The sequence below is a fragment of the Microtus pennsylvanicus genome, chromosome 6 (genome assembly GCF_037038515.1).
Source record: "Microtus pennsylvanicus isolate mMicPen1 chromosome 6, mMicPen1.hap1, whole genome shotgun sequence".
Taxonomy (NCBI): domain Eukaryota; kingdom Metazoa; phylum Chordata; class Mammalia; order Rodentia; family Cricetidae; genus Microtus; species Microtus pennsylvanicus.
Window position 1 is genome coordinate 32,515,627 of NC_134584.1, and position 26,147 is coordinate 32,541,773.

A 26,147-nucleotide genomic window follows, 5' to 3' on the forward strand; every position below is an offset into this window, starting at 1 on the left:
TTCTGTTTATCTGAGAAGGGCACAGTTGAGAGTTAGGAGATCAGGATGAAGCCACACTGGCCCGTGGATTCTTAGCATCCACTTACCCAGAGACAATGACACAGAAGGCACTTCCAACTCGCGTTATTATTTCTGAGTGTTCCTTCCTAGGCAACTCCTGAAACTATAGAACCACGCCTCTCATCCCTGACTCACAACACGCCAGCATGCTTTCAGTCAACATTGTAACCTCTGGAGGCAGAACACACACACACACACACACACACACACACACACACACCAGGGACCAACCTTCCGTTCACTGGGCTGTTCTTGGAATCCAAAGCATACAAGAGTCTAAGCACGCAGAGCTGTCAGCAAAGCAGAAGGGCGCGAGCACTCATGTTCTGCTTGGACCCGATCCTAGCCAGGTAAGCTGGCAGAGGAGATGGCCCCAGCTTATGAAAGCAGCTGATTCAGAGCAGACTCTGACGGCCTGTGCTGGAGATGCCGCCCAATCCAGCCTCTGCACTGGAAGGGGACCCAGCATGAGTGTAAAGCAGAGGCACGGTAGAAAGCGGCACCAGCAAGTGCGGCAGAGCTTTTGGAAGACTTCACAGGAGCCCGCTGGAGCTGCCCAATGTCAACCTCGATGTTTTAATTGTTTTATTTTACCATTTACTTTAAAAAGAATGTTTTGTATCATCGCACTTTCTCCTAAAGGATTTGAGACCCAGTTTACTGGGGTGTAGGACAATGACTAATCTGGCTCCTTTGTCTGTGGGGTGGGCTGGGTTTGTTCCTCCCCAAAGTTTATTATGGGATAATAAACCAGAGAGAGGTGGGATATGTGTCTTGTGGGTTCAAGGACTCCAGATGATCCAATGGTTCCTGGTAGAAGGAGCTGGTCATGGTGGTTAATGGGTGGCAAACCTAAATTGGAATTATTTAAAGTTTGTGGGCCCGGAATCTGGTTTTATTTTTATGACTTTTCCACTCTTTATTTTTACTCCAATCCAAACCTTGAGGGAGAAAATACTGCTTTCACTCTCTGTTTTTATTTTATTTATTTATTTATGTGCTGTTTTTATTTTTAACGAAATCTCCTACAGCCCTTATTTGTGTCACGAGGTAGTCTGGGAGCAAACCTGAAGAGTTTTCCTCTGAGGGCTAAGAAGATTAAAGTAGCTTTCTTAGACCATGTTATGCCATGTATAGGAAGGGAAGACAGGTGACTTCACATGCCGTAAGATTGTTTATTTGGCTTTTAGATTTACTAGCTGAAGAGATACACTTTAGTCAGGTTTGGTGGCATGCCTTTAGTCCAGTATTGGGGAAGCAGAGGTTAGCAGATCTCTGAGCTCAAGGCCAACCTGGTCTACAAAAGAAGTTCTGGGACAGCCAGGGCTACATAGAGGAACCCCATCTCAAAAAGACAAAAGCAGTGGGTGCGTGGGTGGGGGACCCGAGATTGATAGTTGTGTTTTGAACTAGCTATTCCTGATCCACCCTGCTTCACATCCAAATTAACTCTGGTAAGAGCTGTGTCCTGTGGAGCTAACGGATTTAGAAACCCAACGAGGGAGTTACACATATACTTCTCAGAACAGGGCTTCTTACATTATCAAAGTCCAGAAGCTGAAGCATGGCAGAGCTGGGCGGTTCCTTACAATAAATGCAGACCTGCTGACCGCGGGCTACCCTGAATCTTTGTACCATCCTAAGACTCACTTTTTTTAAAATTAATACCATTGGTTACATAATATCAATATACTTGATATCGTCTCTGATATTATATGAATGCCTAATTTTCCGGGCAATTTTTGGTAAAACTTTTTAATTCGCCTAGTTTGATTGCCAAGATTAAACAAAAATGCATCCACTCAGGAAGTCACCTGTCCCTGATCTTTTGCTGTCACACCAGACACGACGCATGCACATACAAAAAGACGCCTTGTCCTTCCTCCTTTCTCCATTTACTTCCTTATAATAGATGACTCTCTTTTCATCTAAAGACATGCAGCATTTAAGACTCCCAATTAGAATGTTAGCAACAGTTTGCTGTCTCAAATTCACTGCTGTTTTAGTCCAAAGTGTGTGCAAACAGCTGACCAGCAGCTGTCTCCGTGGCCCCGATAAATCCCTAGTCCTAAACACAGAGCCTGAGAAGCAGCTGTGAAGAAGGAAATGTAAATGTGTCTTCTTCGGGGCTTCTCATTCCTTCCTTCCAGGCCATGCCTTCCCCCAAGCCCGTGTTCTCATTCATTGTTCATCGCTGCTAACACCACCCTAGAGTGGGAAAGCCTCAAACAGCCCTGGTACCTACACCTACGCAGTAACACCTGTCACATGTGCGCGTGCGTGTGTGTGTGTGTGTGTGTGTGTGTGTGTGTGATGTAGAGGGCAGAAGTTGATGGCAGGTGTCTTCTTCAGTTGCTTGCCACCTCTTATTTTTTGAGATAGAGTCCCTCACTGAATCTGGAGCCTTGCCTTTTTGGCTAGACTAGCAGACTGAGCATGCGAGAGGGATGATCCTGTCTCTGCCACCGCAGCGTTTGGATTTCATGTGCTCTCCTTCTCACCCAACATTTCCGTGGGTTCTTGCAGGGCTCTGTGTGTTTGTTCAGCAAGCACGTTAGCAGCTGAAGCAAGTCATCAGGCCCTGCTTTAACCTACATTCTTAATCAAAGGTTCCCTGACTTTGTGTCTTCCTCACCTAGAAACCCTCTTCTCACCTGAGACTGGCCAGTAAATAAAACAGAAACAACGAATTACCCCGCTTATTATGTCAATCATCTCACCACTTTGGCAAATATGTGAGAGACAATTTGAAGGAGGAGGGGTTTAGTTTAGCCCACTGATGCAAAGGGTTTAGTCCACAGTCTCCTGAATATGATACTATGGGCCTGTGGGAAGACAGAACATCATGGTGGCAATAGAAGAGGTTACTTGGCTCATAAGCCGGACACGGAGAGGGACTAGCAAGAAGATAACCCTCTGCAATGTCACACCCCAGTGACCTGCTTCCTCCAATCAGCCCTACCTTCTCTTTCCTACCATTCCCAATAATGCCATCAACTCATGACTCCATCAATGAATAAGCCATTGATTGGGTCACTAAGGAGTTATTGGATCCATCAGCTAGGAACCCACATCGTATACACCCAATAAACTGATGTTTTACTTTAGTACATATAGGCTCCTGACAATATTCAGACACTAGTTAATACTGTCTGTAGATGTGATGCTTCTTAGAAGGGGTACAGCTGAAATGTTACATTTTTATGTCATGAGATATTTGTGTCTTGGCTTTTCTGAATCTGGCTGTTGGACACCTCACTTTGACTAAAGCTATGGCATAATTTGGGGGAATGATTAATCCTTTTTTACCCTCCATTTCAGAATCGCTCATGAATGGACCCAGGAGTGGAAAGAATGCCCTGACTATGTCACTGCTGGAGAAAACAGCTGTTACTTCAACTCATCGTACACCTCCATTTGGATACCCTACTGCATCAAGCTAACTACACAAGGCGATTTGTTGGACCAAAAGTGTTTCACTGTTGATGAAATAGGTAAGCCACCGGTTTGTTTCACTTGACATGACTTTATAAATATAAAGGAAGCCCCAACTTCCAAGTACAGTCAAGTAGAGAGACTTTGTGTTTTTAGGTATATGGAGTCTGTCTCATGGAAGTCTACAAGGACAGAGGAAAATTCACTGACTCTACCTTAAGGAAGTCTGGTAGACGAGCTAGAGAGATGCTCAGTGGCTATGACCACTGGCTACTCTCCAGAGGACTCTGGTTTGTTTCCCATCATCCATGTAGCAGCGAACAGCCATCCCGAGTGTAGGGCAGAGGTTCTCAACCTTTCTGATGCTGTGCCCCTTGAATACCGTGCTTCATGTTGTGGTAACTCCCCAAGCATAAAACTATTTTCATTGCTACTTCATAATTATGATTTTGCTACTGTTATGAATCATGATGTAAATGTCTGTGTTTTCCAACAGTCTTAGGCAACCCCTGTGACAGGGTCATTCAACCCCCAAAGAGGTCACTAACCATAGGTTGAGAACTACTTGTCTAGGGGCATCTGATACCTTCTTCTGGCCTCTGAACACAAAATACACAGTGCACAGACATGCACACAGACAAAACACCCATACTAATAAAATAAATAAATACAATTTTAAAGTTAAAAAAAGAAACCTGGAGCTGGGCGGTGGTGGCGCACACCTTTAATCCCAGCACTCGGGAGGCAGAGGCAGGTGGATCTCTGTGAGTTTGAGGCCAGCCTGGTCTAGAAGAGCTAGTTCCAGGACAGGAACCAAAAAAGCTACAGAGAAACCCTGTCTCGAAAATAAAAAAAAAAATGAAAAAAGAAACCTGGTAGTAAATGTAGTAAATGCTATGAAGAAATGGATCAGGGTCTGAGGAATGGCTTGGTAGTTAAGAGTACTTAATGCTCCGTTCAGAGGACCTGTCACCCACATGGTGTTTCACAACCACCTAGAACTCAGTTCCAGGAATCTTCTTCTGACCTCTGTGGCACCAGGTATGCACCTGCTGAATATACATACAAGCAGGCAAGCAACATAAAATAAAAATAGATCTGAAAAAAATCTAATTAGAAAAGAAATAATTCATCCTTTCCTTCACAACGTCTAACCCTGAACAGAATTCTTGTTGCCAAAACAAGGTACTAACTCAACATACTCTTAATTTTTCTTTAATTTTTGACAAGGTTTTCATATTCAGATATACTGAAGAATGTTGGCCTTTGACCTCTATCATTGCTATAATCAAAGCCTAGATTGCCTTGATCACAAAACAAAATAACCATAGACTTTAGCATTAACCAAACAGCTACAATCAGGCCAAAGTCATGTTTATAGGATTTCAAACAAACACAAGGAATCAAGTCAAAGAGCCATATGGATGATTCATTGCCCATCCTAGGGACATGAAGAGGAACTGAAACAAGCAACCATAACTGAGATGTCCATGTTTACAGCATCATAGTATAAACATCAAGAAGCAAGGGAGCAACGAAAGACTTTCAGTAGCTGACCTACTAACCGCAAGAGTCCATTTGTTTCTCTCAGAATTCCTGCCCCTTCTCTCAGATAAACGTGGTTTCTTAGGCAGCAGCAGACTGAAAGAGAGCAGGAAATGTGACTGAATGCTGCAGACAGAAGCAAGCAAACCTGGAAGTCTGCCTTCCAGAGAGAAGGTTGGGAAAACTGTAAGAAGCAGAAAAGGTTATCTGGTGGCTACTTATTATTTAATGGCCTCCCCCAGCTGCAGAGCTAATGCTAAGTGAGGGAATGGGTGGCTTAGTTGTAAGCTGTCTTAGTTAGAGTTTCTATTGCTGTAAAAAGACACCGTGACCATGGCAACGCTTATAAAGAAAAATATTTACTTGAGGTGAGGGCTCACAGTTCATAAGTTCAGTCTATTATCATCACAGTGGGAGTATGGTGGTAGGCAGGCAGACGTGATGCTGGAGAAGTAGCTCAGAGTCCTACATCTTGACGGCAACAGGAAATGGTGTATCTCGCTGGGAGTTATCTTGAGCATATATGAGACCTCAAAGCCCACCCCACAGGGACACACTTCCTCCAACAAGGATATACCTACTTCAACAAAGCCACACCTCCTGATAGTGTCACTCCCTATGAGCTTAGGGGGCCAATTACACTCAAACCACCACACAAGAATACTAGTTAAAGATTCATGCTCTGCCCCTGTCTGACAATAGCAAGCCTTCCCATTTACCTAGCTGACTCTCACTGAGCTCCTGCATGTTTACTGACTATACTGTATGATACAGTCAAGTAGTGGGATAGGGAGTTTCTAAAATAATTGCAGGACTGTGTGCCACGACACAGTTCCTTGACTTGATGTGTTTAGATCCATAAAAAACAAGGTAGTTGATCAAATGCACAAATGACCTGCTATGTCTGTGGAATCAAGAGGAGCCAGCTGAACCGACTGTGACAGTTCAGTTATAAAGTATGAATAAGAGTTACCAAGTGTCACAAGCCTTCCCTAAACTGCTCTATTCTAATAGTGACAAAAGAAAAAAAATGGTCAAGGACTCAAGAGCAATTGCATAGGTCTAGCACCCCCTTGAAAATTCACCATTGGCTTTGTGTGCCTCACAAAAAAGTTTGGGATTGGTCTTACTGCCAAAAGTAACATTGCCATGTCTTTTTAAAAAGTACATTACTAACCCAAAGAACCTATGTCTTATATAATCATCATAAGAGATAGGCTCTATTATGAACCTCATTTTATAGATCTTGCAACTGAGGCTTGGGACTGTTAAATGATGACATCGAGGCAAAATATAATAGCACACAGGTTGTTATTTTAACCTACCACCATATGTTGTTAGTGTTTTCAAGAAATTGACTTTGCCACTCGTGGTTGATAGATTGGAGAGGGACAAACCAGAGGCAGAGCTGTTAAAAGACTGATAGTCAGGTGAAAGATGACTAAAAGAATCACAACAGTATCGCACACAAAAAAAAGGGAAGGGAAAATGAGTGAAAAAGCAAGGTCTATAGTAACCTTGGTATGTTCTGAGAAAGGATGTCAGTGGCCTGAATCCATAGTTGACTCCTGCCGGGCAGTGGTGGCACACGCCTTTAATCCCAACACTCGGGAGGCAGAGGCAGGCGGATCTCTGTGAGTTTGAGGCCAGCCTGGTCTACAAGAGCTAGTTCCAGGACAGGAACCAAAAAGCTACAGGGAAACCCTGTCTCGAAAATAAAATTAAAAAAAAAAAAAACTATAGTTGACTCGTGTATTGAGCATGTATTGTTCCTCACAGGACTGTTCTTTGGATTTAGATGAAATGATAGATTAGTTAGATGCTTGTCATTCATTCAGCAAATATTGTACCCTTACCTTAGTCCAGGCAGCATTTCATGTGATGAAGAAGAAAATGTCTTTCTAGTAGAGTTGAATGCCAGTGAGGATGGAAAGGGTCAGAGCCATGGAGAAATTCAGGGAACAAGCACCAAGTGTGGGAGAGGCTGCAGTGTTATGTAGGACCATCAGGATTGGCTCCCCTGAGGTAGGGGCAGCTGAGTAAAGCACGCTTCTGTTTCTGAGAGAAAAGTATTTCAGCAGGAAGGCATGGGCAACCATTCTGAGATGCTAGCATGCCTTTCTCACAAAGAAAGCACAGGCAGCAGGAGAGCTGATGCAGACTGGGAAGGAAGGGGAGTGGAAGGGACAAGATTTGATATAGTCATTTTCAGGCTCTCGCAATAACTGTGGCTTTCATTTGGAGGAAGATAGAAAACTCTGGAAGGTTTTTGGTGATTACTGAATGCCCTACCTTAAGAGATAAGGGAATCGCTGTGTCTGTGGAACTGGTGATTGTGTGGAGAACAGACTGAAAGAAGGGGGCAAAGACCTAAAGGAGACAACATGGAAGAGACTAACACAAGGAAAAGTGATAATTCTCTTTCATAGAGCAGCTGACAGAATATGTGGTCATAACAAAAAGATAAGTCATGGAAGAGATTGCTGTTTTTATTCTGAGTAATTGGAAGGGTAGGGTCACCACTGAGAGAGATGGAAGATGAAAAAGGAGCAGCTGGATGTTGGACAGGAAGACCAGAAGGTTTCCTGCAAATATTGTTTTAAACACCTTTAAATATCTAAGAGAAATCATCAGCTACAGCATGTAAATATGTATGGGAGAGGAAGGAGCAGGCTTTTATGTTTCTGACAGTGGTCCTGAGTCTTCTCCCATAAGACACTATGCCATCTCATCTTTCTAAAGTGAAGAGGGAACATTTTTATAAATAAATGTAAGGAATTAATTTTAGAAAAATTTACATAAAAATATTTTTATAAGGTACAAGTATGGTAACTTACCTGTAAATCCAGCACTGGGGAGACTGAGTCAGAAAGATCATCAGTTTGAGCCCAGGGTGGGCTAATAATGAAATCCGTCCTCAAACATTTTATATATACACATAGATGTACATCTAGATCAGCAATTCTCAACCTGTGGGTTACAACCCCTTCAGCAAACCTCTATCTTCAAAAATATTTGCATTACAATTCATAACAGTAGCAAAGTGACAGTTATGAAATAGAAACAAAAATAATTTTATGATTGGGGGGTCACCACAACATGAAGAACTATACTAAAGGGTCTCAGCATTAGGAAGACTGAACACCACTGATATAGACAGACAGATGTGAACTGGAGAGGTAGGCCAGCTATTAAAGAGTACTTTCTGCTGCCTAGCTCCATTTTGGGGGGTTCTAAAGTCCTCTCCTAACCTTTTCAGGACTCATGCATGAGGTACATATGCATACATTCAGATAAAACATCACACATGTAAAAAGAGAGATTTTCATAGAGCTAGAAAGGTGTCATGAGAGAACAGGAAGGTGTCTTGTGAGAAGAGGAGAAAGAGAACAATGAAACTTGAAATCAGCAGTGGGGACTATGCTCATGGAGGGAGGGGACTAGTATTTGAAGGAATGCAGTGAAGGAGGGAGATGAATGAAAGCCATGTACATTAACACATACATATGAAAATATCATAATTAATGTATTATTTTGTATATTCCTTGTAAAACTTAATTTAAAATGCAAATACACAGTCAAAACTAATCACCTAAAAAGTTGTCTGTGGTTATTTTTCAATTCCTGACAAAGTATTGCTGTCATTGTGTAGGCATATGTAGTTTGAACAGCCTTCAAATTTAATTTCTAAAAATGTATTCATCTGTATATCTAATTACTGTTTTAAAATGAAAATTTTTTTATTTCTGAAAAAAAGACAAACTGGTGTCTAAGTGGTGGTGGCTGAAGCAGTTCCATCATAGGTGTGTGTCCACTGTGGGCCAGTGCAAACGTTTCTCTCTTTGGCTCAATAAGAGCTCCTCAGAACATTTATTCGCAGACTTATCTCTGATAAATTCTAGAGATCCAAACTGTCTAAGTAGCTATGCGCATGTGTTAAAAAATAAACTTTAACTGTGAATCTTCAAGTAGTTTCAAAAGGCCTGGTAAGAAGCCCCATATGGCAATACTTCGCTTGAGACACAGCATAAATTTAGATATAAACCCTAACTGTGAAATCCATACTTGTCTTCATCATCCTAGTTTATGAAACTCTACTCTTTATGGTCCTTATAATAAAAATACAGAGATTTATATGAGAATATAATAGTGGATTACGAACAGAAACTGAGCAAAATACAATTTTAAATGCTCACTTAACCATTAAGAAAAGACAGAAAACGCCGAGTTATCACTAGGTCAAGATAGCAGCATAATGCCTTCTTTCTTGCAACTAAGAAACAAAATAAGAGCCGGGCGGTGGTGGCACACGCCTTTAATCCCAGCACTCGGGAGGCAGAGGCAGGCGGATCTCTGTGAGTTCGAGACCAGCCTGGTCTACAGAGCAAGTTCCAGGACAGGCTCCAAAGCCACAGAGAAACCCTGTCTCGAAAAACCAAAAAAAAAAAAAGAAAGAAAGAAAGAAAGAAAATAAGATGGCTAGGAATGTGGCAAAATTAGGAAGCATTTGCAGAACTCTCAGGAGACTGAGTTGTTCCAGCATAGACAGAGATGCATAAGGGAAGGCTCTTTTCCAGGAAGGAAAAAATCTTCTACTTCCTGTCCCAAACAGTCCATATTTAAAAAAATGAAGTCTTTCTGGCACTCTACTTCTTATTTTTTTTCTAAAGTCCTAAAATACAAATGCTATCAGAACTAAAACCCAATGTGTAGCATGACAATTCTTCCAATTAAAGTTATAGATCAGATTTGAGGCACAAAAGAGAGTTGGGAAGCTTTTATAAATATTTTAAAAATGAAACATATCATTTTTCTATTAAAATGTGACTCTGTTATAATTCTAATAATGTGGATTTCTGGAAGAATTAAGAGTGTAGTTGAAAGAAATGAAGGCATTTGGTCGCTAAAGAAAGAAAACCATTAATATCAAGTGTTTCTCTGGGGACTGGTTCTCCTTTGAATTCACAGTGCAACCTGATCCACCCATCGGCCTCAACTGGACTTTACTGAACATCAGTTTGACCGGGATTCACGGAGACATCCAAGTGAGATGGCAGCCACCACCCAGCGCAGACATCAGGAAGGGCTGGATCGCTCTGGAGTATGAAGTTCAATTCAAAGAAGTGAATGAAACTAAATGGAAAGTGGTAAGAGTCACTACATCCTACCCTTGGACATTTCTTCTTCCTAACCCAATACTCACTTAACTGTGATAATGTTTTCTTCCACCTACTACCACGTGCCAAGCTATGTGCCCTACAATTCAGTATTAGAGGAAAACTGATACAATCATTAAATTAAGATCTTAAAAGTCTATATGACAGCAAATGCTGGTGTGAATCTTCCATGTAGATCTATGAAAGACTACTGGGTGAAGAAAACCATTTCCCTAGTCATCTTTGTTATTCAGTTTATCCATAGCACAAGGTCACACACTAACCATGCTGCTATCTTTAGAGATGTGGCTGAACATAAGTAGGATCATGATCAAGGTCAATAGTAGGCGATGACCAAATGTCTGCCCATGATTTTCACTGCTGCTACTCATTAGACCTCTATTAATATCTGTTATTAGGTCTCTCCAGGAGAGAGACATAGAGAAGGAATTTGCCCCATAGAGGTTTCAGAAAGATGTTCTGTTACATACCTCAGAGAAAATAAGTTAAGAGGTCCCCACATAGGTGAGCAGAAAGCAAATTGGCCCCTGAACTTCCCACTTCTCTGCCAAGAGCACAGGAACTCGGCACTGAGATAAATTCCCCATGGCACACAACAAGAAGGGAAACAGGATTACCATGCCATTCCAAATATAACTAATTCTAAATCAGTCTAACCACAACCACAGCCCTGGCCAAGATAAGCAATTTCTGGGTAGGCATGAGGTTGTACCCAGCACTCTGGCAGGACTCACTCTCCAAATTTTGAGACACAAGGCCCTGTCCTTCAGTGTAGCACCAAAATGAAGTTAATTTTGTCAACAGTAGAGAGTACAACTTGGCTGCTTCAAACAGTTACTTGTCTTCAAGGTTCTTTTTTCTGAATCATTTTAATTTAGGTATCTTGTTTGTAAGTTGGTACCAAAAAGGAGCTGGTTGGATGCTAAGTCAAATAAGACTTTCTAAATCTCAGTCATAATCAAACATTTATTCAACAACAAGGTGCAGGAACAACTATTTTACCCAAGGAACCAAGGGCGTCTGAGGTAGCAGTTCTCAAAATGAGAATCATTTACCTCTGAGGGTTCTTGAGACTATTCCAAGGGAGCATACAAGGTCAATGCTAATTTCACAATAAACTATAATAACATTTTTATTCCATAATGCAAAGACAGTGGTAAGGAAACTGCTGACTCTTGGCATGAGTCAAGGCAGATGTCCCATTGTTTGCTAATAGTCATTATATTCTTCGCCATTGTGACGTTCACAGTAAAGGGTGGAAGCAGTTTCATAGGTGTCTCTGATTAAATCTCAACCTTTGAGTCCATCACTGTCTAAGCATCTGTGTGGAGCATGAAGAGAACACACAGTGCCTTTCGACATTCCAAAGTCATGATGGAGCAAAAAACTTAAAGAACTGATTCAACAACTGAACTAGCAACTCTTTTGCATGAAACACAAATTTTACATGAAGAGCAACAGATATACTAACAGATATACTAGTAGATCATTATTCATATCTGACTTGTCAAACATTTCTCAAGAAGTTTACATTTCCAGTAAACATATAACAATGTTTGCACCTATGACCAATTTTAACTTTTAGGAGATATGTAAAAGTTGTCAAATGTGTATCTATGAGTTTGATAGCCTTCCAAATATATGAAGACTTAATTCCAAAAAGATCCACAGTGATATTAGAAAAAAATGGTGGTTTTGTTATATAATAAAATCTATGAAAACTTCCAAAGTCTACATCTTAGTGAACCAATATACTAGATAAAATAGTTTTTCAAATATTCTGAGAGGGGCTGGAGAGATGGCTCAGTGGTTAAGAGCATTGCCTGCTCTTCCAAAAGTCCTGAGTTCAATTCCCGGCAACCACATGGTGGCTCACAACCATCTGTAATGAGGTCTGGTGCCCTCTTCTGGCCTGCAGACATACACACAGACAGAATATTGTATACATAATAAATAAATAAATATTAAAAAAATATTCTGAGAATAATTGTACTAGTTATCATTATTAATTATCATATCAATGATGTTTTGAAATGTTTATACAAGGTATGATAGTAAGGCAATTAATGTATGCATTCTTTGACATATTTTTTGAACTGACAGTTTAAAGTCTGCTCTCTTGTACATCGGTAGAATTCAGAGTTACTAACTTCGGGCTCTAAGACGGTGGTTCTCAACCATCTGAATACTGCGGCCCTTTAATACAGTTCCTCATGCTTGACCCCCCAACCATAAAGTTATTTTTATTGCTACTTCATAACTGTAGTCTTGCTACTATTATGAATCATAATGTAAAGACCTATGTTTTCCAGTGGTTTTAAGTGAGCCCTGTGAAAGGATCATTAAGTCCCCAAACAGGTTGAGAACTGCTGTTCTAAGCTGTTCAATGGCTGCAGTCAGTATTTTTCTCCAATACTGCTGTCTGGGGGACCAACCTCCAGCATCAAAGGGCTTTGGCAGGAATCCGTGGAGTCAGCGAGGCTAAACTTTTTCATCTGCGGAGGATTAGAGAAAAGGGCACTCACAAATTCTCTTGGTGTTTTCTTTCTTTATTCTCTCTCCCTTTATTCTCTCTCCTTCTATCTTATGTTGTTTTACAGCTTTTACACCCCAACAGAATCTTCCAGGCAATACAAGAGTCAAAACAGTTGTAATCCATTTCTCAAGTGAATGATTATAGTTAAAAACATGTTTTTCATCTCCCCTACATGATTAAATATTTTATGTATTACAGGTGAAAAACAAATTATCCCAAGAAAGAACCCACATACATTCATACCCAAGCAACTTGTTATAGATTAACCATGTGGCAAGCAAGGTGTTCTTGTCAGATCTTTTACTGGCGGGCTGCATTTTGCAGTGACAAGGAAAGGGCCGATTACTTTATTACTTATTTGAAAGGTAATCTTATAAGAAATCTTAAAGATATCACAAACCTAAACATTCATATATGAAAAAGAATCAATCAGCTCTACTTTAAATCTTTAGGATACATACCTATTTGTTAATTTTTTTATATCAGGAGATTGAGGACATAAATGGGTATAAGGAACTAATCCTCACCTTTAGTCATCAATCAAACCTAGCAAGGAGAGTATGTCAATCAGCTAGCAATAATTGGGCTGCTTTGTTCTTGTTCCCTGACCTTAAAGAGTTCTGCATTCAACTCTGTGCCTTTCTAAAACTTTAGATTGCCATCTAGGGTTTTTCACCTCAATGTTATTTAACAAAAACATCTTAGTCCAACTTTGTTATTTTCAAAGCTTTGTTTCAGCTGTGACACACTCCGAGACCTGTGAACACATCTCCCAACATTAAGGTTGAAAGAATTTAAACTAGCTGGGCTGTTGGGACTCAACTGTTAGTCATTAACTTGAGCTACAATTCATGCAGCTCCTTAGGTGAGACTCACAGATCCTAGCTGTGAAACATCCTTGTATTTCTCTTTATTCATCAAAACTCTGTATAAGGTATTATTACTATTATTAAATTAGACAGTACAGCGTAGGGAGGGGTCATCTTCTGAACAACTCCAAAGGTAAAAATGCCCAGTAGAATGGGATATTTCCAAGAGATAAGCACTACATTACAGACAGTGAAGAACTCCCCACTTTCACTCCTCACACCTTGCTAGATACCAGAGAAAGAGGGCCACAGCAAACATGTAAAGGCACAGCAGAAGCAAAAGACATTGTGGGGTCTGCAGTCCCAGAGTCTCCAATGACTTTCTGTTATATCCATTTTCCTGGGGGAAATGTGATCCTCTAGATATGATACCAATGACAGATCAATAAAACTATTCCACCTAAATCCAACTTACCATGCCAGTGAGTTTATTGCGTGCTGAAAGGAGAATAGATGAGGTTTACCTACAGGAGTGTGGATGACGCCAATGTGCCTGCACTCGCAGGGTAACCGCCACAGCACATGACTCATGAAAGTGACATCTCAGCGAGTCCCTGCCCAGCTTGCAGGAGGCTAAGGTGATTGGGCAGGTTCCCCTCCCCAGAGATACAGTGTACATAACCCTTGTAGAAAAGCCTTGTGAAAACCTCCTTCTGGAAGATCATGTTTCCATTCAGAGGAAATAGCTACACTGCACTTTTCTACACAGATTCTAGAGCAACAGACTTTCCTGAGATAGATTTAAGACTTCTGGCATAAATAAAGTGTGTAGCTGCTCCCAGTAAAATTATTGACATTTTGAGACAACTATAGTATTTCTAGAATTATTTCAAATTCTGTGATTATTAATAAATGACTGCCAAGATTTTCCAGAGAATACATATTCTACAGATATATAATCTGCTTGTAGCCTTTGGGGTATGGAAATATGGGGTTTTCTGTTCTAATATATTGCTCTATACAAAGGTCTAAAGTCCCAGAGAAGTAGGTAAAAGATTTGTACTCATCTTTATAGTTCTGCCATGCTCAAATCTGTTATAACTTAATCTTCTCATGACCCAATGTAAAGACATAATCATATTTCTTTAAGCAAATGTGTACCTTTGAGATTATACTAAGAGAAATTTGATTATTATTATTATTATTTTAGCAAAATTATTATTCTTTTAACAAAATTATTCATTACATAATTTGTCTCAGTGTATTTTATTTAATAGCCAACTCCCTCTGGACATGTTAAAATACTACTCAATTTCTAGTAACCCCGTGACTTGCATTTGTGCCTTGAGTTGCATAGTACCTGAGGCCCTATGTCTTTATATTTTGTTTTGAAAGACGGGTCCCTTATGGTCAACATCCGTTCCACTCTACTCGTTGAGACTGGAAAAGGAATATGAAGTGCGCGTGAGATCCAGACAACGGAACCTGGAGAAGTACAGCGACTTCAGTGACGTGCTCTACGTAACATTTCCCCAGATGAACGCAGTGACGTGTGAAGAAGGTAAAGTGGGGGTGGGGGTTAAACTGCTGCTATCATGACTTTGGGTGACATAGCAACTAACATGTGCCCACGCTGTTAGTCTATTGTCTAGGTCAGCATACCCTGGTTTCATGTATCAGGGGCAAGACATTGAAGTCGCTATCTGGAGAAGATGTATGCATTAGAAAAAAACAAACAAAAGGAAAGACTGGAGATATGGTTCAGTGGTTAAGAGCACTTCCTGTTCTTCCACAGGACCCAAGTTCAATTCCCAGCACCCACATTCAGAGATTGACAGCCACCTGTAACATCAGCTCCAGAAGATCCGCCATCTCTAGCCCTTGCTGGCACCTGCACTCACGTGCACACATACACATAATTAAAAATAATAAGATCAATTTTAAAGAAATATCAAAAGGATTCCATTTCCAAATTATTTGATTTAGGAAACATCTGATATTTGATTTAGGAAACTCAAATAGGGGAATAAGGTGTTTGTTTGTTCCTGAACAGTAGAATTCTAAGGGAGTATTTTTTTCCTTTATATATTTCTTTGTATGTATATTTTCAATTTTTTCTGCAATGTGTGTGTTTTGCATTTGTATCTGGATGAAATGGTAGTGCTTGTGGATTTGGGGAAGTACGGGCGTGGTGTGCATACTTAGAAAAAGCATAGTAAGCCAAGTGTTAGTCATATGCATGGGACGCATGAAGCGTTTGGAAATTCTACACAGGAGAAGCACAGAGAAGACTCAGGATTTCTAGCTGTAGTTAGCTTCTGCCTTCGTGGGAAGAATATGGGGAACCAACCTCGAGGTAACTAGGGGCTATTTAGTCATAAGGAAAGAGATAGGGGGTTCACAGACAAATTCTCCCAAGGCTCATAAAGTACACCAATATCTGAACAACCTCAGTACAATGTACATAAGCAGTTTTAAAGCTATAAAACCTGTTCTATGTACCTAGGTATATCATGGTTACTCTGCCCTCACAATGTTGAACAGCCTCAACGTGAAAACTAAAATATTGTCATCACAGCTTAAAATATCAATTGAGCATTATTTACCTAGGTTTAACAAGCAACAATTTCTTCTTGCCACAGAAGCCTTGGTGATATTCCTTAGATAGTTGAACATATGAAAATATTACAGTTTTGACTTTTTTGCAACCTATTTGAAACATGTGCTTTTGGTTTTAAATTTTTCCTTTTTAATAATACTGTGTTTTTGAAATTATAATATGATTATATCATTTCCCCTTCCTTTTCTTTCTTCCAACACTCCCATACGCCACCACCATCACTGCCACCTCAATTTCTCTCAAATTTTTGACCTCTTTTTCTTTTGTTTTTTGTTTGTTTTTGTTGTTGTTGTTGTTGTTGTTGTTGTTGTTGTTGAGACAGGGTTTCTCTGTGCAGCTCTGGCTTTCCTGGAACTCACTTTGTAGTCCAGGCTGGCCTTCAATTCACAGAGATCCACCTGCCTGTGTCCCAGGTGCTGGGATTAAAGGTGTGTAACATCATTCCCAGCGATCTCTTTTTCTTTAACTGATTTTAAACACACATATATGTAAAAATATATATGTATACATGCATGCATGTGTGTGTTTTAATCTAAAGAGATTTACATTTACAGTGGACAAGCATGTTGTATCCTTGAGAAAGAAAAACAACCCTGATTCATCCACTGTGTTTCCATGGTTATCAAGAGAAACACTAACTTTGTCATATGAATCCAAATTAACAAATGTTTTCTTGTGGGAAAGGGCAGTGCAATGTAAACTTTGCTTCAATTATTCATAATTCTGTTAGTGAAATATTCTTTCCTGTTTTAGATTTCCAGTTTCCATGGTTCCTAATTATTATCTTTGGAATATTTGGAGTAGCAGTGATGTTATTTGTAGTGATTTTTTCAAAACAGCAAAGGTAGGTGGAAACATTCTAGTATGTTTTTGCAAGTTCTGATGTTCTTGTGCACTCCCACGTGTTGTGTCAAAATTTCCCCTGTAGAGTAGGCGGTAACATTTTAATTAACTCAGAAAATTTAATGTCTGGTTTTGCCTTTACCATACCTGAACTCAGTCTGTAGTGTTCACCTTAGAAAATAGAGAGTTTAGATCAGGATGTCGTGTAGCACATTAAGAGATTTGCAATGGTGCCTATGCAGATGTTGACAGCACTTCCTTGACTGAAGACCTCCCCAAAGCTGCTCAACAAGTCACCCCTTCACATCAGGACCCCACAGTATCCCTGGATCTTGAGCAGAATCTGTAACCATCAATAACTACAATTGAATGAACTCCATTTTCAACCATGTTTTATGTTCAATTTTATGATGTAAATGAGGGGGAACACAAAACTCACTGCATAATTTTTTTGGGGGGGGGGATTTTTCGAGACAGGGTTTCTCCGTAGTTTTTGGTTCCTGTCCTGGAACTAGCTCTTGTAGACCAGGCCGACCTCGAACTCACAGAGATCCTCCTGCCTCTGCCTCCCGAGTGCTGGGATTAAAGGCGTGCGCCACCACCGCCCGACCTCACTGCATAATTTTATTTTGAACTTATTTTTAGCCACATTCTTGTTTTATGAAAACTTCTACAATTGAAACAAAAGTGTTTTCAGTTGCTTGAGAAAAATAGATATATCTTTAGAATTGTAAGTAAAGTTTGAACTTGAATAATGCCAACAAGAATCAAATTAATGGATTTGAGTTAATTAATCTATAGAATTAGTGAAATTCCAAAATTTATATGATGTTGTAGTAAATAAAATTGCTATGTATATAAAGCCATTCACTTTTAACACTAGTTGTTGATTTCAAGTCATGAAGGACAAGAAAAGATGTGAAATTGTCTAGCTATATTAGCTTAAAATCATGTGAAACAAACTATCATCCTCTCAATAAATTGGACTTTAAATATATTAAATATATATTCAAAATCATATATAAATGCGTATATATGTGTGTGTATACATGTGTGTACATACATGTGTATATTGATATATATTATATGTATTTATATACAACAATTTATTGCTATAATAATATTAATTAATATTGTATAATATATGCTGCTTATAATTATATTATATCATATGATGTCTTATAACCTATTTTAATTATAATAGTTAATAATATAATATATGTGTTACATTATATAATATATTACAAATATTATATATGCATATATGTGTACATATATGTATACATATTAGCCTCTATTTTGCTTTGTTTGCTCATACTAATTGATTTTTCACTTCTGATTCTTCTGCCTCTACCATTCTGTGGTGCTAAGAATTCAACCCAAGGCTCTATGCATCCTTACTAAGTAAACATTATACCAACAGAGTTCAGTCATCACCTCTAACTAAAAGAATGTTTTGCTTTCTTATTGTTTTTGGTGAGATTAGGAGGTGAAGAAATGGGTTTCACTGGACGTTTCTGCATATACATCATCATGTTTCTTATTTCCTCCTATTGCCCTCCTCCTCCAACTCCTCTCCTTGCTGGTTCTCTTCTTTGTCCCTTCCGTTTTCTGCATATATATCACATTATCTTCCCTATTCTCCACATTCCCTTGCACCTCTTCCTCATCTCTCATATCCTCCTTTCCACTTTTGTTTCCTACATATATGTGAATATACGGAGAAATTTAAATCTGCATTCTGTATCCGAATGAAAAGATGGTAGCTTTTGTTTTTCTGCATCTGCCTTATTTCATGGAACCTAACAATCTCCCGATTCATCCAGCTTCCCACAAATGTGATTTTATTTCTGCTATGGCAGAATATAGATAAATATGTGCACCACACTTGCTAAGAGTATATTTTCTATAAATAACGAAGCTCTAAACAAACTGTAATGCTCGGTCAAAATCAACAAAATTTGAAATCCTTATTGCACTCCAATCAATTTCTTTCAATTTCCTACAGAAACCTTTATTACTACCCAGATCTACACATGATAAAAGCAGAAAATGATAGGAAATAGCACCAACTGGAACAAAACTAACACAGTTCTAACGTTAGAAAGCTTTAAGTCTTGCTCAAGACATCCCAGGGATGTCAAGGGCTCCAGGATCAATATATCTTTCAAGTTTGTGAAAGAAGTTTACCCTGTTATAATCCAGATGATTAAAAGTAATGCGTGGCAAAATTCATATTGACATTTATATTTGAATTAAGTAAATTTGGACATATTTTCAGCCCAGGCTATCTTTCCTCTGTGCTTGTTCCCACCATATGGCCGACCCAGCCCTTGAGCTGAAAGGGCTTATGAAAGAAAGAGCTGCATTCCCATCCAGCAGAAGTGAGAGACTGTGTGACTGTAGATCCTCAGTGTAATTCTGGTTTCTATTTTGGAGTGAGGATTTTGCTATAAAGCATGAGTGAGATGTTGTGAGACTCCTAACAATGGGAGGGGGTGTGTCTCTGACTCTTTTTCCTGCTCTTGAGACTCTTTTCCTCTTAATAGGTTGCCTGGGCCAGCCTCCATTTAAGAACTTTTGCCTTGTCTTATTGTATCTTGTTTTGTCCTGTTTGACTATGTCTCTTGGAGACCTGCTCTTTTCTGAAGAGGAAACAGAGGGAGAATTGATCGAGGGGAGATGGGGGCAGGAGGGTGGAGGAGTGGAAGAAGGGTAAACTATGGTTGGGATATATTGTATGAGAGAAGAATCTGATTTCAACAACAGCAAAAAATGAGCCTTCTAGCTTAGCACTGAATGTTGAGATGTTTAATAAACTAGGCCGATCTCCCTTTGTCAAGCATGACCTGAAGTAGAGAGCCATCACTCCCATTAGAGGAGATACACAGCTTACCGGCATCACCAGTCCTCTTAATAATAACACTGCAACCCACCTGATTCATTGATTTACACTACTAGCTTGGGCCTTCAGTTATGCTAGCAACAAATAGATGATTTATTCTAATTTGTTCAAGCAGTTTCCGTGTACTAAGTAATAGAATTTTAATAAGACACAAAATCTACAGAATAAACATTCAAATTAATTATTCTAGGGACTAGAGAAGTGACTTAGCAGTTAAGAGTGCATACTTCTCTTGTAGAGAACCTAAGTTCAACTCCCAGCACCACCTAGGGGGCTCACATCTGCCTCTAACTCCAGCTCTCGGGGATCTGAAGCCCTCTTTTTGCCTCGCTTGGCACTCTCTCATCTGTGGAGTGTATTCAGGGAGACACATAAAATAAATCTTGAGGGGAGTACACGAAAGGGGTTCAAGAGAGGACAACTAGGAGAAGCTGGAGGAAAGAAAGGAGGGGAAATGTGATGTAATTCAATTTCAATTAAAAACATTAAAAATAAACCTTTTCTCCAAAGAAAAAAAATAATCTCAATATTTGAAGGAGAAACTGTAAATACATCGTATATTATGTTTATAAATATATCCTAGTTAGAGACAGTTCAGAATTAGTCTGTCCTATTTAAAATGGTTATTCAACGTCACGCTGGTTAGAAGTCATCTTGAGTGTTTTATGGTTGCTATGGACTGTGCAGTAGTAACTCAGTCCCCTCCTCCACTCTCTTTTTCAAGGGTGAAAACGACTTTGGTTTCACTTTATGGACCAGTTTGTTTGCTTCTTGGTGCTGTGTGCTTTAAAGGTGGAATCCTATTTATGAGTTACATGGAAGTTGGCTCTAGACAGGGTTAGATTCCTCACAGTCAAATATTAAAACTGACTATTCATCTAAAGTGCTAGGAAAAGAAAAAAGAAAAAAATAGAAGAAACCATATTTTACTGAAATGATCTTAAAGGCTTTTGATGATGTTTTTCTCCTGTACTTTTTGTCATCAACTGTTTCTCATAGAACATGTAATCTTTAAGATCTGTAAAAATAAAACTTTATTTGTTTTCAAGGATTAAGATGCTGATTTTACCCCCAGTCCCAGTTCCAAAGATTAAAGGAATTGATCCAGATCTTCTCAAGGTAATTAACTCTAAGCTGTTGGTCATTCAGTTAAGTACACTGAAGAACACTGTCCTCTATTGAAAGGGTTTGAGTTGTTTGTTTGGTTGGTTATTGGTTTTGGTTTGGTTTGGTTTGGTTTGGTTTTTGCAAGCTCAATATATCCTACTGAACATTATTTAATCGTTTTGAGTTGTTCTTAGGTCTCCATTTTCTGTCTGTTTCCTAGGAAGGAAAACTGGAGGAGGTGAACACCATCTTGGGTGTTCATGACAACTACAAACCTGACCTCTACAATGATGATTCGTGGGTCGAATTCATTGAGCTAGATATCGATGATGCAGATGAAAAGAGTGAAGGGTCGGACACAGACAGACTTCTAAGCGATGCCCATGAAAAATCACTCAACATCCTGGGGGCAAAGGACGATGATTCTGGGCGCACCAGCTGTTATGACCCTGACATTTTGGACACTGATTTCCACACCAGTGACATGTGTGATGGTACCTCGGAGTTTGCTCAGCCACAGCAGTTAAAAGAGGAAGTCGATCTCTTGTGCCTTGACCAGAAGAATCTGAAGAACTCGTCTTCCGGTGCTTCCCTTGGCTCTCTGCACCCCTGCGTTACCCTAACGGCGGAAGACAAACCACAGCCACTTCTGAGCGGTGAAACTGAGTCAACCCACCAGCCTGCCTCTACACCGATAAGCAATCCTGCTTCACTGGCAAACATCGACTTTTATGCGCAAGTAAGCGACATTACACCAGCGGGCAGTGTAGTCCTTTCGCCAGGCCAAAAGATTAAGGCAGGGATAGCCCAGTGCAACTCGCAGCCACAGCCGGAAGTGGCTGCGCCCTGCCAGGAAAATCACAGCATGAACAGCGCCTACTTCTGTGAGTCAGATGCCAAAAAGTGCATCGCTGTAGCCCCTCACTCGGAGGTCACGTCATGTGTGAAGCCAAGCTTTAATCAGGAGGACATTTACATCACCACAGAGAGCCTTACCACTACTGCCCGGATGGAGACGGCAGAGCTTGCTCCGGATGCTGAGATGCCTGTCCCAGACTACACCACTGTCCACACCGTGCAGTCTCCACGGGGTCTTATACTCAACGCAACCGCTTTGCGTTTGCCTGACAAAAAGAAGTTCCTCTCCTCGTGTGGCTATGTGAGCACAGACCAACTGAACAAGATCATGCAGTAGCCTTTCCTATCTAAATAGCAAAGAAATGGCTGGGCATGAATGCCTAAACCAAAACCAGGTTTTAAATCTGTGCTGGGAGAGTGAGATGGTGTGTGTGGGTTCTAAATGTTGAAACATTATCATAAAGTGGAAAATCAAGAATACTTAATCAGATAGATACTCCCATTGAAATTATAAATACTTTAAAGAATCGTCTCTAATACTGCTTAGTGGCAGTGATTGTCTGTATTGTGGGTCTTAATTTTGTGATACTAAGCATTAAATAGTTATGTTTTTCATGTATGTAAATCATGCTTTTTGAAAAAGCAAAACAATCAGGTGGCTTTTGCAGTTCAGGAAATTGAATGCCGATTATAGCACAGGCTAATTTTTTTTTCTTTTTTAAATAACTGGGAACTAAAATCTAGGCGAGAAGGTAAGGCTAGTTTGGATAGGTAAAGCACTTATTTTGACAAAAAAAATTGATAAAGATATTTTTAATAATTTACACTTAAGCATGGCTATTTTATAATATACCACATACATATTGTAGTTCACAACGATCCATGCAAGGATGTTAGAAACTACAGGGTAGAGCGTAATGCTCTGGTCAATGAACCTAAAGAAAAACAAACAAGTTAGATTTTTTACAAAGCCCTTTTTATAACCCCCAAATTTTCTTAAATCTACAATGTCCAATAACCTGCATTATTGGAATGAATTCATTTTAAAGGTTTAAATGGATATTTTTTTAATTTATAAAACAAAATTTTTATACAGATCAACATATCGCACACCCAACAATGGCAGACAGGATAGTAACAAGCGGAACACTTTCCTCACCAAGTTTAAGTCCAAACCACAGGGCTCCACGCTGAGAAGCAGAAGTAACAGTGGTCCTCATCGGTCAGGATGTGGAAGAGCTACGGGAATATGTGGAGTGGGGTTTTGAGAGCCCAGGGGTTGGGAGAAGAATGCTCTCACACCTGTGCAGCATTGTCTCTTCGAACACAGCTTGGTTTTTACAGGACCCTAAGAATTAATTCGTACAAAAGGAAAGTCACCTGTTGAAACACAATGGATAAAGTCAACCAGGAAATAGAATAGAAAACTGAAGGCCTAGATCTCTGTTTCACAGCCAGACACATACTTCTAACTCATAGGGGGAAAAGGGGACAGAATAAATGAATTCCCCGTCACAAAGGACAACTCAGAATCAATTAAACAAGTAGCAGAAACTTTGTCATCAAACCTTTTATAAGGTGTATTTTAAATAGTAAGAAGGGATTTATCACTTCTTATTTACCCCCAGGAAGATTAGTCTCAGCCAAGGTAGAAAAATACCCGGTATAAAAATCACTCTTGGACTCCCTAATAACATAAACATAGTTCTTTTGGTTAGCCCCCCAAAAAGATGTGTGAGAGAAAGAGGACTCTCAGCCCACTGAAGAATACATCTCATTTTTAAGTATTTTTTAGAAGCTTGAAACTTTAAAGTTACCTTTAACTTTTAATGATATTTACCATTTTGCTCAGACCTTTGTGGGGAAACGGGCTTAATGTTTAGTGGTTTTAAATTCTCCTTCTTGCAAGAGAGACAGTGACAATCTAGCATTGGGTGTTTACGGTTCACTGTGTTACTTACTTGGTAATCAATTTTAATAGATTTTTCTGCTACCTTGCTGCTATGGTTTCTCCAATGGCTACATGATTTAGTTCACATGAAATATCATCAACTCAGAATCTATTCAGCTTAATGACGTGTGTTTTGATGAACTATCTTACCATTTCACCATAGGCTGACCATGTCTCTATAGCCAAAATTAGCTAAATACCTCAATCAGTCCCAGAATGTCAGTTTTGGTACTCTGCTGGCCACACAGCCATTATTCACAGTATGACTAGTTGTGTCCAGCAGTCTGTATTTAACTTCCTTATATGTCTGTGGATTTTCCCCTTCAAAGTTCAATAAATTTATTTTCTTGGATTTCTGATCGTGTGTTCCTGTTAACCCCAAAATGAAAGCACCCCAACCCAGACTCTGTTCTGAGACCCGCACAGTAAAGGAAATGGCAAAGTTAGCTTAAATAACAGCAGGTGGTGGATCAAAGGGAGCAGAGGGACAGGGGGTGACTAAGAGACTCCTTGTCTTGTATGGACTGTGTCCTCTCTTGAGGCTACGACTTTACGCGGACAGAGACCTACAGAGTCATGCTTTGAACACATCTTAACAGTCCAAGCTGATGTGAAGTCTGTGGGAAATGGAAAGAGGGAGAAGGTTGGCATTCTCTCTAAGATGCATTGCTAGCTTGACCTAGTAACTTCTCCTGGTCAAAATGATCTCTTACTGGTAAGTCACATGGGGATGGATTGCAAACTACAAAATCTAGAGATACACCATGCTTTAGACTTCAGTAGGACTCCTGTAGCCGAGCAGATGCCATGTGGGAGACAGCGGAGGTGATGTTTACAGAACTGTAAAAAGAGCTATTAATGCCACTGGAGTAAAAACTTTTAGGCCTGGGAACCCCTTCCCCAGCCTTGAGATTCTATCCCTCGCAAATGAGCTGCCACTTGGGGGAAGGAAAGGAAGTGAAATCCCCGCTGGGCAGCTGTACAACCAGCTGCTACATGAACTGTTGCCAATGTTGTGGTTCTGAAGTAGAGAGCTTGCTGCTACATCCTTCAGAATAGACGAGGACCAAGTGTGTTCTGTGGTTCTGTGACCATCTGATTGAACGGTCCTCCCCCGACCCAGATGTATTTGGAAACATTTGCTATTTCTTGAACAAAGTTTTTGGTTCCTAGCTCTACATTCTTGCTCCTGTCCCTTTCTCAGCAGGAAAATCTCCACATATCAAATGTCTATCAAAATCCTTCTTCAATCAAGGTTCAGTTCAAATGCCACCATGAAGAATCAATCCTCCGATTGTCTCCAGCCTTACTTAAGTGATCATCCTCTCCTCTGAGCCGTTTTTCATGGCGTTTATCATTCCTTGCCCTTTAGTTTGCTTGGAAGTCATTTAGGATAGGGTTACTTACATACATTTCCTGAAAGCACCTGATCCTAAAATGTTTTTAAATGAATAATTATAAAGCAAAACAAGTTTAGGAAACATTTTAAGTTATACTCCTCTCTGGGACGGCCATGGCACATTTTTAGATTTGTAAACATTAAAAAAATAAGTTTAACACATTATTTTCAAATTTACTTAAAGATGAAATATATCACATAGATTAGAGAAGGATGAAATTAGGTTCAGATATTTTACCATGTACAAAAATCAATTTGAAATGGACAAAAGATCTAAAGGGAGAGAATGGAGCAAGAAGGGTTAAATTTGGGTGAGGGACTGGAGGGTATGGTAGAGAATGAAATGTCGGGAGGGATTACACTAAAGACCTTTAAAAAAAGACAATTGAAAACCTACATCTGTAGAAGCTTCCTAAATACATATTCCTACATGTTATATATGTATACATATATAATATACATATATGAAAATGAACTAAAATAAACTTACCCTGTTTCAAGACAGCAATGCCCCTCGTAGACGCTACTGAAAGGCCTAGTGACAGGAAGAAATTACTTTTTTGGAGTTGTTGGCCACTGAGATCTCATAGACCTCCAAATTTCACAGGCCATTGCCATTGCTTTTGGTTACACTCCAGAACTTGATGGTAAGACTCAGTTGCTGAAGCTACCACAAACTTGAATCATGAACATGGCAAACTCAAGGTGGTATGGACTTCTAAGCATTGCATGTACGGGTGCACAGACATACATGCAGGAAAAACACCCATGCACTTAAAATACAAATAAATAAATCTTTTTTCAAAGTTTCTGCATCACAGTAAAATATTTTCAAGGTTTTTCCCGAGCAGCAATTCTCAACAGTGAGCTTAACATCCTCAATAAGCCATGTGATGAGCACA

The 26,147-nt window shown here is 39.7% G+C and overlaps 1 protein-coding gene across 1 annotated transcript in view; it reads left to right on the plus strand.

Moving 5' to 3' along the window:
* The window catches only part of Ghr (growth hormone receptor), a 240,766-nt gene extending 216,568 nt beyond the window's left edge, over positions 1–24,198 (plus strand). Inside the window, exons 5-10 of the mRNA XM_075975973.1 lie at positions 3,382–3,554; positions 10,009–10,187; positions 14,958–15,123; positions 16,936–17,026; positions 20,980–21,049; positions 21,258–24,198. Of these exons, the coding sequence (XP_075832088.1) occupies positions 3,382–3,554; positions 10,009–10,187; positions 14,958–15,123; positions 16,936–17,026; positions 20,980–21,049; positions 21,258–22,232 (1,654 nt within the window). The 3' untranslated portion in view covers positions 22,233–24,198. The remainder of the gene's footprint in view (positions 1–3,381; positions 3,555–10,008; positions 10,188–14,957; positions 15,124–16,935; positions 17,027–20,979; positions 21,050–21,257) is intronic.
* Positions 24,199–26,147: the final 1,949 nt, after the last annotated feature.